Source organism: Nycticebus coucang, chromosome 2 (genome assembly GCF_027406575.1).
Source record: "Nycticebus coucang isolate mNycCou1 chromosome 2, mNycCou1.pri, whole genome shotgun sequence".
NCBI lineage: Eukaryota > Metazoa > Chordata > Mammalia > Primates > Lorisidae > Nycticebus > Nycticebus coucang.
The window spans coordinates 106,486,327-106,501,080 of record NC_069781.1 but is presented as its reverse complement, the minus strand read 5'-3'; the positions used below and the strand labels follow the sequence as shown (position 1 = coordinate 106,501,080).

The 14,754-nt window shown below is 37.8% G+C and overlaps 1 protein-coding gene across 1 annotated transcript in view; it reads right to left on the bottom strand.

The window, feature by feature from the left end:
• LOC128576230 (contactin-associated protein-like 3) overlaps positions 1 to 14,754 on the bottom strand; it is a 267,292-nt gene that overhangs the window by 117,099 nt on the left and 135,439 nt on the right. Inside the window, 1 exon segment of the mRNA XM_053578206.1 lies at positions 3,492 to 3,639. Within this exon segment, the coding sequence (XP_053434181.1) occupies positions 3,492 to 3,639 (148 nt within the window).

Genomic DNA, 14,754 nt, shown 5'->3' with positions numbered 1-14,754 from the left:
GTAGAATAAAAGACCTAGAACTAATCTGTGGATAATGTCAACCTTTAGACATGGCAAGAAACAGAGAAGTGTGTAAAGATGCATGGAAAACAAGGAGAGTGTGGTGGTGACAAGAAGGGCCTAGAGGCCATCCTGGCCCTTGGCTTTGTTGTGCAGGAGAGCAGGGCCTCTGGGAGACCCCTCACCCCTCACCCTCAGCCCCAGCCCAGAAGTGGAAGGAAAGAAAACACATAGGCTAAGCCAAGAATCCATGGAAACACATAATGTTTAAAAGAATAATGAATTTACTATCCTCATAGTAAATGGAGGATAGAAAAGTAGATAAAATAAAACCTGGAAGAGACGCTGCCTGTAAGTGACACCAGGTGCCATAGTAAGCAAAGTTCTAGAATACAAAAAGGCCAGGGGAAATAAAAACAAAAATACCAAAACCTTCATTGTTAACATAAACCGTAAAGCATTATACATCATGGACATAAAGTTTGTGTGCAATTTAAAATAGTTTAACACAGTAAATTACACACAGACTTTATGGACACCCTGTATTACTGTCAACAATAAAAATAAAATCACTGTACTTGAACAATTTTTCTTCTAAGGATAAAAAGACAATGAAAAGATCCATTCTTTCTAAAGGATTACTTTGAGTCAGCTAACAGTGGTGCTATATTATCTGTCTGCATGATGGGCTTTTCTTTCTTTTTAATAAATTAATATCTTTTTTTCCCAATAGTCCATTATGCCCAGTTGCATATGTTTGCAGCATCTCATGGGGCCAGCAGATTCCACGACAGCTGCACTACCCACTGGCCCTTCCCAGGATCAGGCATAGAGCTTTGATCTTCTGGGTACCAAACTCTAGCCCAAGGATCTGGAGTAATAGCTCCTTGTGAAGGAACATCAAGCTAATGGCAAATCGCCATCAAAGAGCATGTTCGGCTTTGAAGTCAGCGAACCTGAAGTTGTTTCTGAGTAATGAGAGGAGAAGCTAATTTCTTAGCATCAAAGAGTAATTCTACATATCAGAATCTCAGCCACTGAAATAGAGAGCAGGACTACAGATCCCAGAGAACAAAGCCATGGGAGGAAATTAACAATGAAAGGAAAAACAAAGGTTTGATGGTAAGGCAGCACTATTATATTTAGCCCCATAGAAATGTAAACACTAGAAAACAGAGGCAGAGTTAAGAAATCAGTAGAGTTGTGCAGGGGTTAAAGAATAAAATGGGAAGAACAGTATCTGAGACACTAAAAGTTGCCTAGATCATAGATATTATTATTATACTTTAGAAAATTAATATTCTGCAAAGCTAAAGATGTGACTAAGCAGAGAATGGGAGTGACTGTGTGGAAATGGCATGAGATGAAAGTTCAACCTGACCCAAATCTAAGCCATTTATGACCTTTCCATCTGGTCTACTGTCTGAATTATTCTTTAGTTCTGCACAGAAATATTTTAAATGTTGTTCCATTTAGATAACAATTTAAAACATTTTGATAATAGGGTAAAGAAATAATACAAGTATGTTCTGGGTCACCAGATGACAACTGTATGAGCCATGCCATACAATTTCACAATTTTTTGTGTTTGTGTTATATTCAAGTTGGCTACATTCTTTCTACTTTTATTATAGCTAATAGATGAGCTGAGAAGCTGACTTAATACATATCTGAAGTTGGATAATGAAGTTCATGAACTCATTCTAGAAAAAGTGCTGTTTATCTCATTGCTGAATATCACTATGGTCACCTCTGAAGTACTCCCCCTGAGAAGGTGTGCACCAGTGCCAGCACCTAGTCCACCTTTCAAAGCAATTTTATTTTATTATTAAATCATATGTACATTAATGCGATCATGAGGCACCATACACTGGTTTTATAGACCATCACACTGGTTAACATAGCCTTCCTGGCATTTTCTTAGTTATTGTGTTAAGACATTTATATTCTACATTTACTAAGTTTCACATGTACCCTTGTAGGATGCACCGCAGGTATAATCCCACCAAACATCCTCCCTCCACCCATGTTCCCCCTCCCTCCCCTCCTTCTCCCCCTTCCCCATATTCTTAGGTTATAACTGGGTTATAGCTTTCATGTGAAAGCCATAAATTAGTTTCATAGTGGGGCTGAGTACATTGGATACTTTTGCTTCCATTCTTGAGATACTTTACTAAGAAGAATATGTTCCAGCTCCATCCATGTAAACATGAAAGAGGTAAAGTCTCCATCTTTCTTTAAGGCTACATAATATTCCATGGTGTACATATACCACAATTTATTAATCCATTCATGGATCAATGGGCTCTTGGGCTTTTTCCATGACTTAGCAATTATGAATTGGGCTGCAATAAACATTCTGGTACAAATATCTTTGTTATAATGTGATTTTGGGTCCTCTGGATATATACCTAGTAGAGGAATTATAGGCTTTGCCATTCAATCCTATAATTCAAAGCAATTTTGGAACTCTTTTTCTGGAATGGCCATTGAAACTGTTGTCATATGAGGTCTGACAATTAATTTCACAAACTTATCCTAGAAAAAGTGCTATATACCTTATTGCTGAATATCACTAGAGCCACTAGATGATCCAGGGGAGTACTTCAGAGATGACTGCAGTGATATTTAGCAATGATGTATGTAGCAGTTTTCCTAGAATGAGATCTTGAACTTAATTGTCAGACCAGTTATGTTCCTTCCACATAAAGGTGAAGGTGAAGTGAAACTACAGGACTCTGTACTATAGGTTTCATGATAGTGGTAGTAGAGAAACACAGAGACAAGTGAGTCATCATGAAAAATTGGCCCCCAGCCTCACTACTGTGTTCCCATACTGAACATTATCTCAACTTCAGAACAATAGCATCACCCATTGTTAGTTTGTTGTATTGGGTTTGTGAGATACCTACCATGTTGCAAGTACTTTGCCAAACCCTGGGAATCTAAAGATGGGTATGTTTCAGTTCTGGTTCTTCTCTAAATTCAGCTATAAAACACAACTAAAGTCCATGTTCTCATTGGTAGATGCAAAAATCTTCCCATAAAAGTCAGTTCTATTTTTATAGCTATTTAAAAAGGCAGAAAAAGTTGGGGTGTAGTGGCTAACACCTGTAATCCTAGCACTCTGGAAGGCTGAGGCTTGAGCTCAGGAGTTCAAGATCAGCCTGAGAGCCTGAGAGTGAGATCCTGTTCTCTACTAAAATAAAAAAACTAGCTGGGCATGGTGGTGCATATCTGTGTCCCCGTTACTCTGGAGGCTGAGACAAGGGGATAGCTTGAGCCTAAGAGTCTGAGGTTGCTGTGAACTATGATGATGCTATGGCACTTTACCCAGGGCGACAGAGGGAGACTGTCTCAAAACAACAACAAAAAACAACCCCAAACAGAAAAAGTCAAGTTTAATATCTCTTGCCAGCATTCACTTTCACGGTTTGGCTTTTACATCTCAGGCTGACACTGATTTCCCACAGGGAGTAAGCACCACTTACTGTATGCACAACCGTACACTTCCATCCGCATCCCAATCCTGCCCTTGGGGCTCCAGGCTAATGGAAGGAAGCGCAGGAACCTGGCTTCAAAGGGAGGCTGAAGTCTGTAGTGTACCACACTGTCTGCGTTTGTGTTTCCTGGAAATCCCTGGGAGAAAAACAAACAGAGAAAGGGGTCAATGTGTCTGCACAATGTGATCTTCACATCATTAGCTCTGATGTCAAGGAGTAATGTATGTTCGCTTTGTCAAAGTGCAAAAACCAGTCTTCTTAAAAGGAACACTGCTGATGTTTAACAAGGATGGGAGGACCTCTCTTCAGCCTCTGGATCAGTCACCATAGTCTAAGTTTTCTTTATTTACAGGACAGTTTAAATTTCATCAGCACCATTAAAATGTTTATAAACTTGGTGATCTCCAGGAAGTTTGCTTTTCTGGGGTATTCATACACAAATCCCTCCCTCCTCTCCAAGTCATGGAGATGTTCACATGAAACCACACCACCATCCAGCAGAGTAATCAAGCACAGTGGTAATATGCAAAGGACATGCAATGAGAATCCTGAAATCTGCAACTAGAAAGCTAGGAGGGACCTAGACATAATCCCAGCCCCGTGTCTTTAATTTATAAATGAGAAACTACAGCAGGGAGAAGAAAGGACTCTCTGGTGGTAGGATAGCCTATGTTGAGGACACATTACATCTGGCTCATATTTTAGTTGCAGTGGCCACTCTATATCACGAGGCTGAGTCCACTTCACAGAGAACATAACTGCAGGCAGGACTTGTTCACTGCTGTGCCCAATACCTGAAGTCCCTGCAGCCAGCTTCCTGGTGGTGGCTGAGAGGAACACATGGTCATTATCTGCTCCAGAGCAGAAGCGATGCTTTGGCTCAGTCTCACAGCCTGAACATCAGGAAGGATGAGTGAGAGCAGCAAAGCTGCTTTAAATGGTTTGTCTCTGTTTTCATATTTATTTTTTAGGAATACAGACTATAGCACACGTGGAAAGAAGGAAAACGTCGATTCTCTTATATATATCAATTTATGTTTGATTATTTGCCAATGACTTGTTCAATGCATAAGGTAGAAATTATTATCATGACCATTTACTGGGAAGTGAAAACTTAGAAAAATTAAAATTAAACACCCAGAGAGTCTGTTCCTTACACAGTTCTTCTGATGTCTAACTTTGAAAAACTCCTTTTCCTAGAGTTTCCCAAAGTCATCTGTGGATTTTACATGAAAGAAAAAGTTCAGGGATGGGATGATGGGTTCACGAGCAACAACCTCCAAATGGATGAAGATTTAAACCAGACTTCTTCCTGTTGATCACACAACTAAAGCTGCATTACTGAGATAGCCAAAGAGACAGACACTTGATTTCAGAATAATGAAATTAGGGAGTAAAAGAGTAGACTTTCTGATACTCTCTTGCCTTGGAATGGTTATCTCCTCACGTACCTGGGGCCTGCAGTTAACCTAAATGTACAGGGCAGCAGGTAGATTAGTTCAACTAAGAATCGAGAACGTTACCTACCTAATTATTTTTGCTTTATTAAAGAATGTGTCAGACTTAACAGCAAAACAAAATAAATAAAGCTCAATCTGCTTTAGTCCCCAAACAACTAGTGTGCCTCCCTTGGTATAAATAAATGGAAATAAAAAACATAGAAAGTGCCTTAGTGAATCTGGTCCATTTTGATGTATATGTCAATCCTGCTAATAGTTCATCTAATGCAGTGGTTCTCCATTTGCCTAATGCCGCGGCCCTTTAATACAGTTCTTGTGGGTTGGGACCTACAGGTTGACAACTGCTGACTAGTGCTAGCTAATGCCAATTTCAAGACACTTTATCATTTTACTCTTGTGCAACTGAAGTGTCACTACATCAACATCAATTTTGAAGAATCACTATGCCAACTTTAGGTGATATATGTACGCCCCCTCCACACATTGAGAATGTCTACCTAAAACCTTTCATCTAAACACCAGAGGCTGAGCTGGGTAAAAACAGCACACCACAGCTCCACCCTTCACATCCTGCAATCTTATTGGTAAGCTGTTACTCTGTGCTGCAAGCTTCCAGGCCTGCATGTATAACCTAAGACTAACAGAGTAATGATTGACGTACCACTGGAAAGTAATCCACCCAACACGTGTCTGAGGTGGCTCCTGCCATTGTGACTGAGGCTGATGATGTTTTGGTTATTGTCAGCATAGTTGGCAGAGATTGTTCTTCCTTCAGACTCTGAATCCATCCTGTAAGTGCTAACTTGGGTTTAATATCTAAGACATACAACTAAAAACCAACCTGGGAACATAACTCCTCCAAGCATTTTGATTCAATCACCAAAATTCGATTTGAAAAATTAAAATCCAGTTTGTCTATACCTGACAAATTTTTTTAAACCACAGTACAAAATAACACAATAAAAGTCTTTCAAAGAAACATTATCTGATCAGAATTGTCTTATAATCTTTATATACCAAATATGATTTCTTTCTCAATTTGTCTTAAAATATAAACTTTGGCAAACATACTTCTGATTGATGTGGTATCGTGTGATTATGGTATCATTGTAGCAAAGAGAATTTTTAATATGTGTTTTTGTTTAATGTAATTAAAGGGATTGATTAATATTCAAGAAATTGTAAATAGACACAATTTACATTAATTTATAAATAGGGCAGATGAGGAACAGTCTTTACAACTTCAGAGATCTAAATACAAAATCAAACATTATATGTGATTAAAATGTATTCAAATGTTTGAATATATATGAATATAGGTAGAATCACATTAATTTATTTGAATTTTGCAGCAATTACATTATTCATATCTTTTTTTTTTTTTTTTGAGACAGAGTCTCACTATGTTGTCCTCAGTAGAATGCTGTGGCATCACAGCTCACAGCAACCTCTAACTCTTGGGCTTAAGCAATTCTCTTGCCTCAGCCTCCCAAGTACCTGGGACTACAGGTGCCAGCCATTTTTTTTGCAGTTGTCGTTGTTTAGCTGGCCCGGGCTGAGTTCGAACCCACCAACCTCGGTTCGAACCTGCCAGCCTCGATGTATGTGGCTGGCGCCAGCAAATCTTATATAGAATTATAGCCAACTCCATAGGGTACAAACCAAATGAGCCATTGTTTTTTAAATACAAAAATTAAAGATAATAAACTTTGGGAGGGGAAGATTCAAACCAGCACTTCTCAGTCATATCAGGGCTTATTATTGAAATAACTTTATATAGTACAGCAAACCTTATATATTACAGTAGTATGTGTCTTAAAGATATGTATTATAGTCTTCTAGCCATTATATTCAAAGTTTCCTTGGAGAGTTTCCAGAGCAGACATGAATTTACAAGTGAGCACATAACAACTACAAATGAAAAGAATGTGACAGATACAAAGACCCATCCCTGCTTTACTTTGTTAAGTTGGAACAAAGAAGCCTCCACAAGAATAAGGATAGTATACTTTGTAAAAACATATGGCCTTCACCCATTCTGCAGATGATTAAATCTTCATTTTATAATAATAGAAGACACAATTCTATTGAGAATGAAGGTGTAGGGTATAGGTTTTGGAAGCCACAGTCCTTTAAATCTCTATCTCATCAGGCACATGACCTTGCAGAAATTACTTTTCAATGTTGAAAATAATATCTATCCAACAATCTTGGTAAGAATTAAGCTAGTTAATGTACATAATGAAATTGTGAGATTATAAATAATTTTCCTTATAGCATTCCTCTATACGTGTGTGTGTGCATGTGTGTATATAAAAGCTCCCTCTCACTGAAAGGCAGAATCACTTCAGTTTGGTGTGGATTCTCTGTCTTCAAGGGCCTTGCAACTGTTATATCCAAATTGAATACTTGTAAATAAAATGGCCAGTGAAGTGAAATCTGCGGCTTGGGGCCTACTCACACACCAAGGCTTGGGCCCTACTCATACTACAAACATTATAAATATGTTTTCTAAATAATTTAGGGATTAATGACATAACCAAAAACTTTTTAACACCTTACTTTGATTTTTAGCAGTCGCATTGGTCAAATCCTAACAATCACAAAACAAACTCAGTGATGGTGCTCATGTAATATCTGTTATGTAGTATATATATACACACATATATGTACATATATATATTTGCATTACGTTAAACTCCTCACTACTCTTAAGTATTTAATACTCAGGTAAACAGTCACAAGCAGAAAATTTACTGTCAGCATAAGATTCATCAACAGCAATTATTTTTAAGAAGCCTTTTAGAGAGGTGTCATTTTGAAACATTTCTGTTTTAATGGATTTTTTATCCTCAAATCTTAATTTTAAATTATGAGTTATAGAAATGGGTCTGTAATCTCGGCAGCTTTATGAGTAACATAATAATTGCTTTGCCCAATTTATAGCTTGTTGGCAGGTTTTTCTGAAAGTGGCTTGAACATTCTCAGGAACTACACAAATGAAAGATGCTATTAAACTGCTTCCTAGAAGGTACAGTAACAAGACTATTTGATTAAGACACTTCGTTATTTATAAGAGTTATTTGAAAAAATTGTTTTAATGCTAAATTTAGAGCACTAATAATGTAATTACCATAGCATAAGTCCTGATGGTATTTTATGAAACAATTAAAATATCTCTACAGCTTATTAAAAATGAGTATATTATCTTTAGCACCTTAGTATGAATAACATAATTATATTTATGTAAAGAGTTAATCAGTAAATGAAAAATGAAGATATAACACAATATTATGTGTAAATGAAACAATTATAATTTTTTAAAGAATACATACAAATAAAAGATACTGGACTGGGGAATGAGTCATGTGGAGATAAAAAGGAATGCTAAATGAATGAATAAACACTAAGGCAAGAGCAAGGCCTTACACAGACCAGACCAATCATTCCATAATGATTCCTCCTTGAGGAATGTGACCGCCTTGACACCTGATGTCCATATAAACAAATCAGCAAAACAGAGGCTTTAGTATGTGGGCACTAGCGGCTTGCTGAAGAGCCCCCAGCTTCCTGCTACCACCTCCTCAATCTGCTCTGCTCCCTGGCGTGCTCCTGACAAGTGCAGGAGGGGCTGCTGCAGAGTGACCTGGGGCTGCCACAGGGCCCTCTCAGGGGACATGGACAGGATGGGAGGTCACTATTCCTGCAGCACACTGGTTCCTGTGACTGCTGAAGGCTTTTGCTAAGTTTTGGAGTCTCCATAGGTGATGGAGAACATGGCTGCAAAGTGAGAGAGGCTTGGGTCCAAGTCCAGTCCAGCCCTTACTGGTTCTGTGACTGCAGGCAGGTTACGCAACCACCATGGAGCACCAGCTTTCCTCCTACTGACCCTCACTGTGCTACTCTTTGAAAGTTAGGGTTGAATCTACAGACTTTCCCTTTTGGCTCTTGGACTCACTCACCTCCAGCTCTTGGGTCTGCAGCCCCTCACTAGCAGACGACATTAGGCAAATATGGTACTCTTTTTGTCCTGTTATTTTCAGAGGATTATAGATAATGGTGTTGCATACAAAATTGCTTTTTATTAAATCAGTATTTATACGGATATTTATTAAATCATTATGAATTTTATTAAATCAGTATTTATACTGATAAATGGGCTAGATGAGCACTTATCCTTAATTATTTTAAAGTAATCACTCAAATTCATTATTGTAAGTAGTACTTTACTAACCACTGGAATAAATTAATGTTTATTAATATATATAAAATGAGAACAATGTAACTTCACTATATTCTAGTATTACTAAATGAACTGAGGTAGGCATTAAGAAATGTGGGTACTGCTACCAGCTTATTTAGCTATGAGAGCCAAGGTAAGTCCCCTGAGGTCTGATCTAGATTTCTAGTATAAAGTGCTGTGGAATCACAGGTTTTCTCTAGCACTAAAAAAATCATGGCCTGACATAGCAGGTTTATTTCAGGTATACACAAAAATAATCATTACAGAGAAAACGAATGAATAATCAGTGACAGAGTATGTGTGTGTATATACATACATGTGCATATATTTAGTTCATTAAATATATATGTATCATTAAAAATTGTTAAAAAATGTAAATTCTGAGAATACATTTATATATAGCTTGATACTTAGATGCCCCAATTAAAAAAATTAATTTGCCATATTTAAATTATAAGTCAAAAAGTCTAAAAAAAAGTATAGCTAGTGTTAAAAAAGATAACTCAAATAAATGCTTCCTTGTTTCTGCTCACTATGGCCAACTTTAAGGGAATGATCGTTCAGAAACATAAAGCATCCAAAGCTACGAATCAAGATTAACTCAAATGTCATTTTAAAAAATTGAGATAATGAGAAGAGCAGAACTAGCCACTTAGTCCTCTGTATATATTGAGTATAGCTAAATATATTATACAGTTTAATATGGTTTCTGACTGAGATATTGCTATTGACTTCAAGTGATCACATTAATTAAATGTTAAAATACCTTTTTAAAAATCAGGTTATTCATCTAACTTGTCGTCCTACTTGGACGTGGGACAAATACACTGCATAATATTGATCAGTAAATCTTCTTGTGCTTGGATTTATTTCCCTATCATAATCATAAGACTGTTTTTACTTAAGTTCAGGGTATGCTGGTGCCGTCTCTGGTTTCTCAGAGACTTTCAGCAGTTATGTCGCTTCTAGCACATACTAGGTATGTTGCAAATCAGGAATTCTTCAACGGTAATAAATGTATGCTTATTTGAATTTTATGCTAGGGTCCCAAGACTTACACCCCTTTCTTAACCTTCACAATCTTTACCAGTGTTTAACACATAGTTGGTGTCAAGTGAACACTAGTGAATTGACTCAATTGTCAGAGTCAGTCTTCTGCGTACAGGCAGTCCTCAGTCAGATGACCCAAATTAACAGTGATTCATATTTATGAATGAGCCCCCAAGGTTCCCTATAAGAATCATTAGATTAATAATTTGGGAACCAGTTTCTTCCATGAACGTATACAAACCTGATGGCAGAAGTGGCTGGTGCAGCATCTTTATGGAAGCAGTTAGTCTCATTGTTTATGTGGTCACTGAGAGCATCCCTTTCATCTTAATGATTTAGTGAGTCTGTGTTTAGGCTTATTGACCATGCTTCCAAAGCAAAAAGTCCACTGCAAGTCAAGGAGAGCTGGCAGCAAAGAGAAAGATAATCACAATAGAAATGAAAGTAGAAATAATTACGCCTTTGGAGAAAGGCCAAACACCATCATTCTTTGGAAAGGCATTAGGCTTTTGTCACTTGACTATCGGAACAATTATAAAGGATAAAGTGAGAATAATGGACTATGTGAAAGACAGTACTCCAAGAAAAGCATCAATTATTACTAAGCAGGGGAGTGGATTAATTATTGAAATGGAAAGGCTGTTATTGATTTGGTTAGATCAAAAGAAATGTAACATTCCTATTAGCTTCGGAATTAAAAGAGCATAAATGTTTCTGTAACTTATTACAGTACAGAGTGTTATCATTATTACAGTATTACTGTATTATTACCACATATGAGCCATTATAGTATTGTTATTATTGTTATTATTTCCATATATGCACCTTTCATCAGGGATCTGAGTTACATACAAACCTGACCTAAAGATCTTAGGAACATATCTTGCCCATACCTGGGAACATCTGTACTATATTGAGTCCACTCTCTTTCAGCCAGCCTCTCTGTCCCACGATACAAACCAGCATTTCCTTTCTTTGCCTGTCAGCTCAGAGTGTCCACTATATGTCCATCTTTAGACTCACTGGTAATTACTGGATACTTTCTCCCCAACTACTGGGCAAAGTGGATTTAATTGGAGTGTTTCAACTTTTTCTCATCCCTGATGATCCCAAATGACCCAGATTAAGAATTTATACAGGGAATAAATGATTTAAGTGCTTTTATTATTCTAATTGAAGATTATAATCATCTGTTTGTTTGGCATGTTTACTTGTCAGTAACTGACCATCAGATAGATTTAATTTATTTAGTTCATTTTAGTTGAGACCAGATCTACATATTTTCACATAAGAATAAGTGGGCATTGGGCGGCGCCTGTGGCTCAGTGAGTAGGGCGCCGGCCCCATATGCCAAGGGTGGCAGGTTCAAACCCAGCCTCGGCCAAACTGCAACAAAAAAATAGCCGGGCGTTGTGGCGGGCGCCTGTAGTCCCAGCTGCTCGGGAGGCTGAGGCAAGAGAATCGCGTAAGCCCAAGAGTTAGAGGTTGCTGTGAGCCGTGTGACGCCACGGCACTCTACCCAAGGGCGGTACAGTGAGACTCTGTCTCTACAAAAAAAAAAAAAAAAAAGAATAAGTGGGCATTAAACTGGATGATTTATGTGATTTTATTCCCAAATATTAAATACTGGATATGCACATAAGAGTAGTTACGATTAATGTGCTATTATGGAAAATAATTCATAGCCCTGATAGTCTAAGCATAACTATGATAATGGTTTCAGAAACTTTTAGATTACTTATTCACTATTTTTAATTGAATTTTTTTTAAATTATTTTTTATTGTTGGGGATTCATTAAGGGTACAAGAAACCAGGTTACACTGATTGCATTTGTTAGGTAAAGACCCTCTTACAATCGTGTCTTGCCCCATAATAGGCTTTTTTTTTTTTTTTTTTTTTGCAGTTTTTTGGGCTGAACCAATTATCCCCCAGGTACATGGGAATGGCACCCTACTCCATGAGCCACAGGCACAGCCCCTTTAATTTTAATTTCACCATATTTTTATACTTACATTCTAAGAGAAAACCTTCTCTATAAAATATCTACTGCATAAGATACATTCACATATCCTTGTGTGTCTCTCACACACAATTCATCAGTGAATAATCTTGTCAGCATTAGAAATAAGAATGCTGGATAAATCAGAGAGGCTGAATACCTTCTATGACTATAAATGACTCATATCCACTTATTTTGTCAGGATCTGGAAACAGAGTAGCTAGATTTGAAAGATTCCACCTGCCTAGAATAACATTAGGGTTGGACAATAAGACTTGCTTGTAGCTAATCTGGCCATGTACAAAAGTTTTGTGTCTTAGAAATTTGCAAAATAGCAGCAACAGTATAAGGTACGTGGAAGTTTAGTGTCCTAGGGTCCAAATTTTGGATCAGACTGAACTCAGTGACTTGTAAATGTTGCTGCCCAACCAGGTTCTTTGTCTACTGCTCAAGAGGAAGCCAATACTGAGAGACGGCAGAGTTTACAGCAGAGAAAGTTTATTCTGCATTGTGCTAAGTGTGGAGATGAGAAGAATTTCTCAGCTCTGCCTCCCTGAGAATTTGGGAGACAGGGTTTTTAAAGACAGTTTGGTAGGCAGAGGATTAGGCAATCAAGATCTGCTAATCAGCTGGTTTGGGGGAGGAACCATTGGTATGGGCTGCTTCCTTGGTGTATCAGCCAATTCACTGGAATGTGGGACAGGTTCATGGGTGGGAGGGTCACAAGACCAGCAGGGTCACAAGACCAGTTCCTTGGTCTGAGGGGGTCAGCCAATCCACCAGAATACGGGACCTTCAAAAATCAGCCTTAGGTTTCACAAGGGTGATGTTATCCACAGAGAATGTTAAGAATTTTCATGACTAGCCACTATGTGACTCCAGAGTAGCAGATAGGAGGACAGTGAATAATTATTATCATCATTTTTAGCTAAGCCTATTTTTTCATAAAGTTTTGGGGGTTCTCACCTTATACCTCTTTGTCAATTTGTAGGGGCTGTTTTATAGACTGCCTGGTATCCCCAGAGCAACAGGATCCAATAACACAGAAAAGTAACCAAAAAGCCTATCATCAGGGCCTAGTTTTTTAGTCAGCATACTATTAGCAACTCCTTTATCTCCTGATAGAAAAAGTAGAATGGTTTGCCAAAGTTAGGAAACTCTAATACAAGGGAGGAAACAATAGATAAGTACTTAAATAAGGGTTTGGAAGGCTTGTCAGCTTCTTCCAACCACAGCAAAGCTGCTGGTGATGCTTCTTGTACCATCCCAGAGAGAGTCTTTACCTTCAGAAAAGGCAGGAATCTACTGATTGAAATTCTCAAAACTGGTGAATTGTTTAACCTTTTGTGTGTGTGTGTGTGTGTGTGTGTGTGTGAGATATGTGGCTTAATTTGGAAAATAAGAACACAGTAGAATGGAATTAATTTAAATGTGCTAAATTCTTGTCTTTGCAATTTAAGTGTTTAGGGAATAGGACCTAAAGTCTATGAAATAATTTCAATAGGTTTCTTCTAAGCCAAATGTGTGGGACAAGAACTGCTGAGAAAATGTGTCTATGGTAGCTGGGTTACAGTTTTGGTTTAATACGTTCATGGAGATGTTGCTGGATAAAGAAGGTCTGGCTGCCTGTCACTGTCACCCAAATGCACAGACAGGGAGTAAGTCCAACAAGCATTATTGTCAGAGGTCAAGTTCTGGAGAAAGTGAGAGTAGTCTCTCAAATCTGTTCTGCCTTTCCATCTCCAAAACCATAGTTTTATACATAAAAGTTCAAAGCAAAAACCATATTAATCTTTACCTTGAACAATAATAATTAACCTTTATCTCAAACAATAATTAGCATAATCCATGATCCATAATAATCAAAAATTGGCATAACTCATGACTCAAAACAACATTTGCAATTCAAAAATTAATCTCCTATATCACCCACCCCAAACTGCTTAAGATATACACTGTTAGGTAAAAGCTGAATTTACAAAACAAGAATAGAAGACACAGGAGAAGGTTATGTAGGACCTAAATCAACCAGACCAGCTGTGTTGTGTTGGCCTTAGCCTGACTGACTCTGTCTTGTTCTCAATACATGTACTCTCAGAGACAGGAATTACATGCAAGACCCTAAACCAATACCGGACATCTCAAAGCCTGGGGGTGGGGATATTGTTACAGGTTTTTGTTAGGTTTAAAGATTCTTCCATTTGTAATTGGTTAAAGAAATGACACTTTGTGTAAAGGCTTGAAATGTTTTCACTTAAGATAAGGATAGTATAAGCCACCACATATTTACTGAAACTCACATAAGCTTCAGTAAATCATAAGTGATTTGTTGAGTAAATTGAAGGACTGCAAGTGTGGTTTAAGCTTTGTTTTGCATGGCCTTAGGCATGTTAATAAATTACGAAGGACATCTCCAAGAAAAGAGGGGGCTATGACTAGGCATGTCTGACCACCCTTCTCATGAAGAGCAAATCAGCTTGGAGGTTTTCTTGATCCCT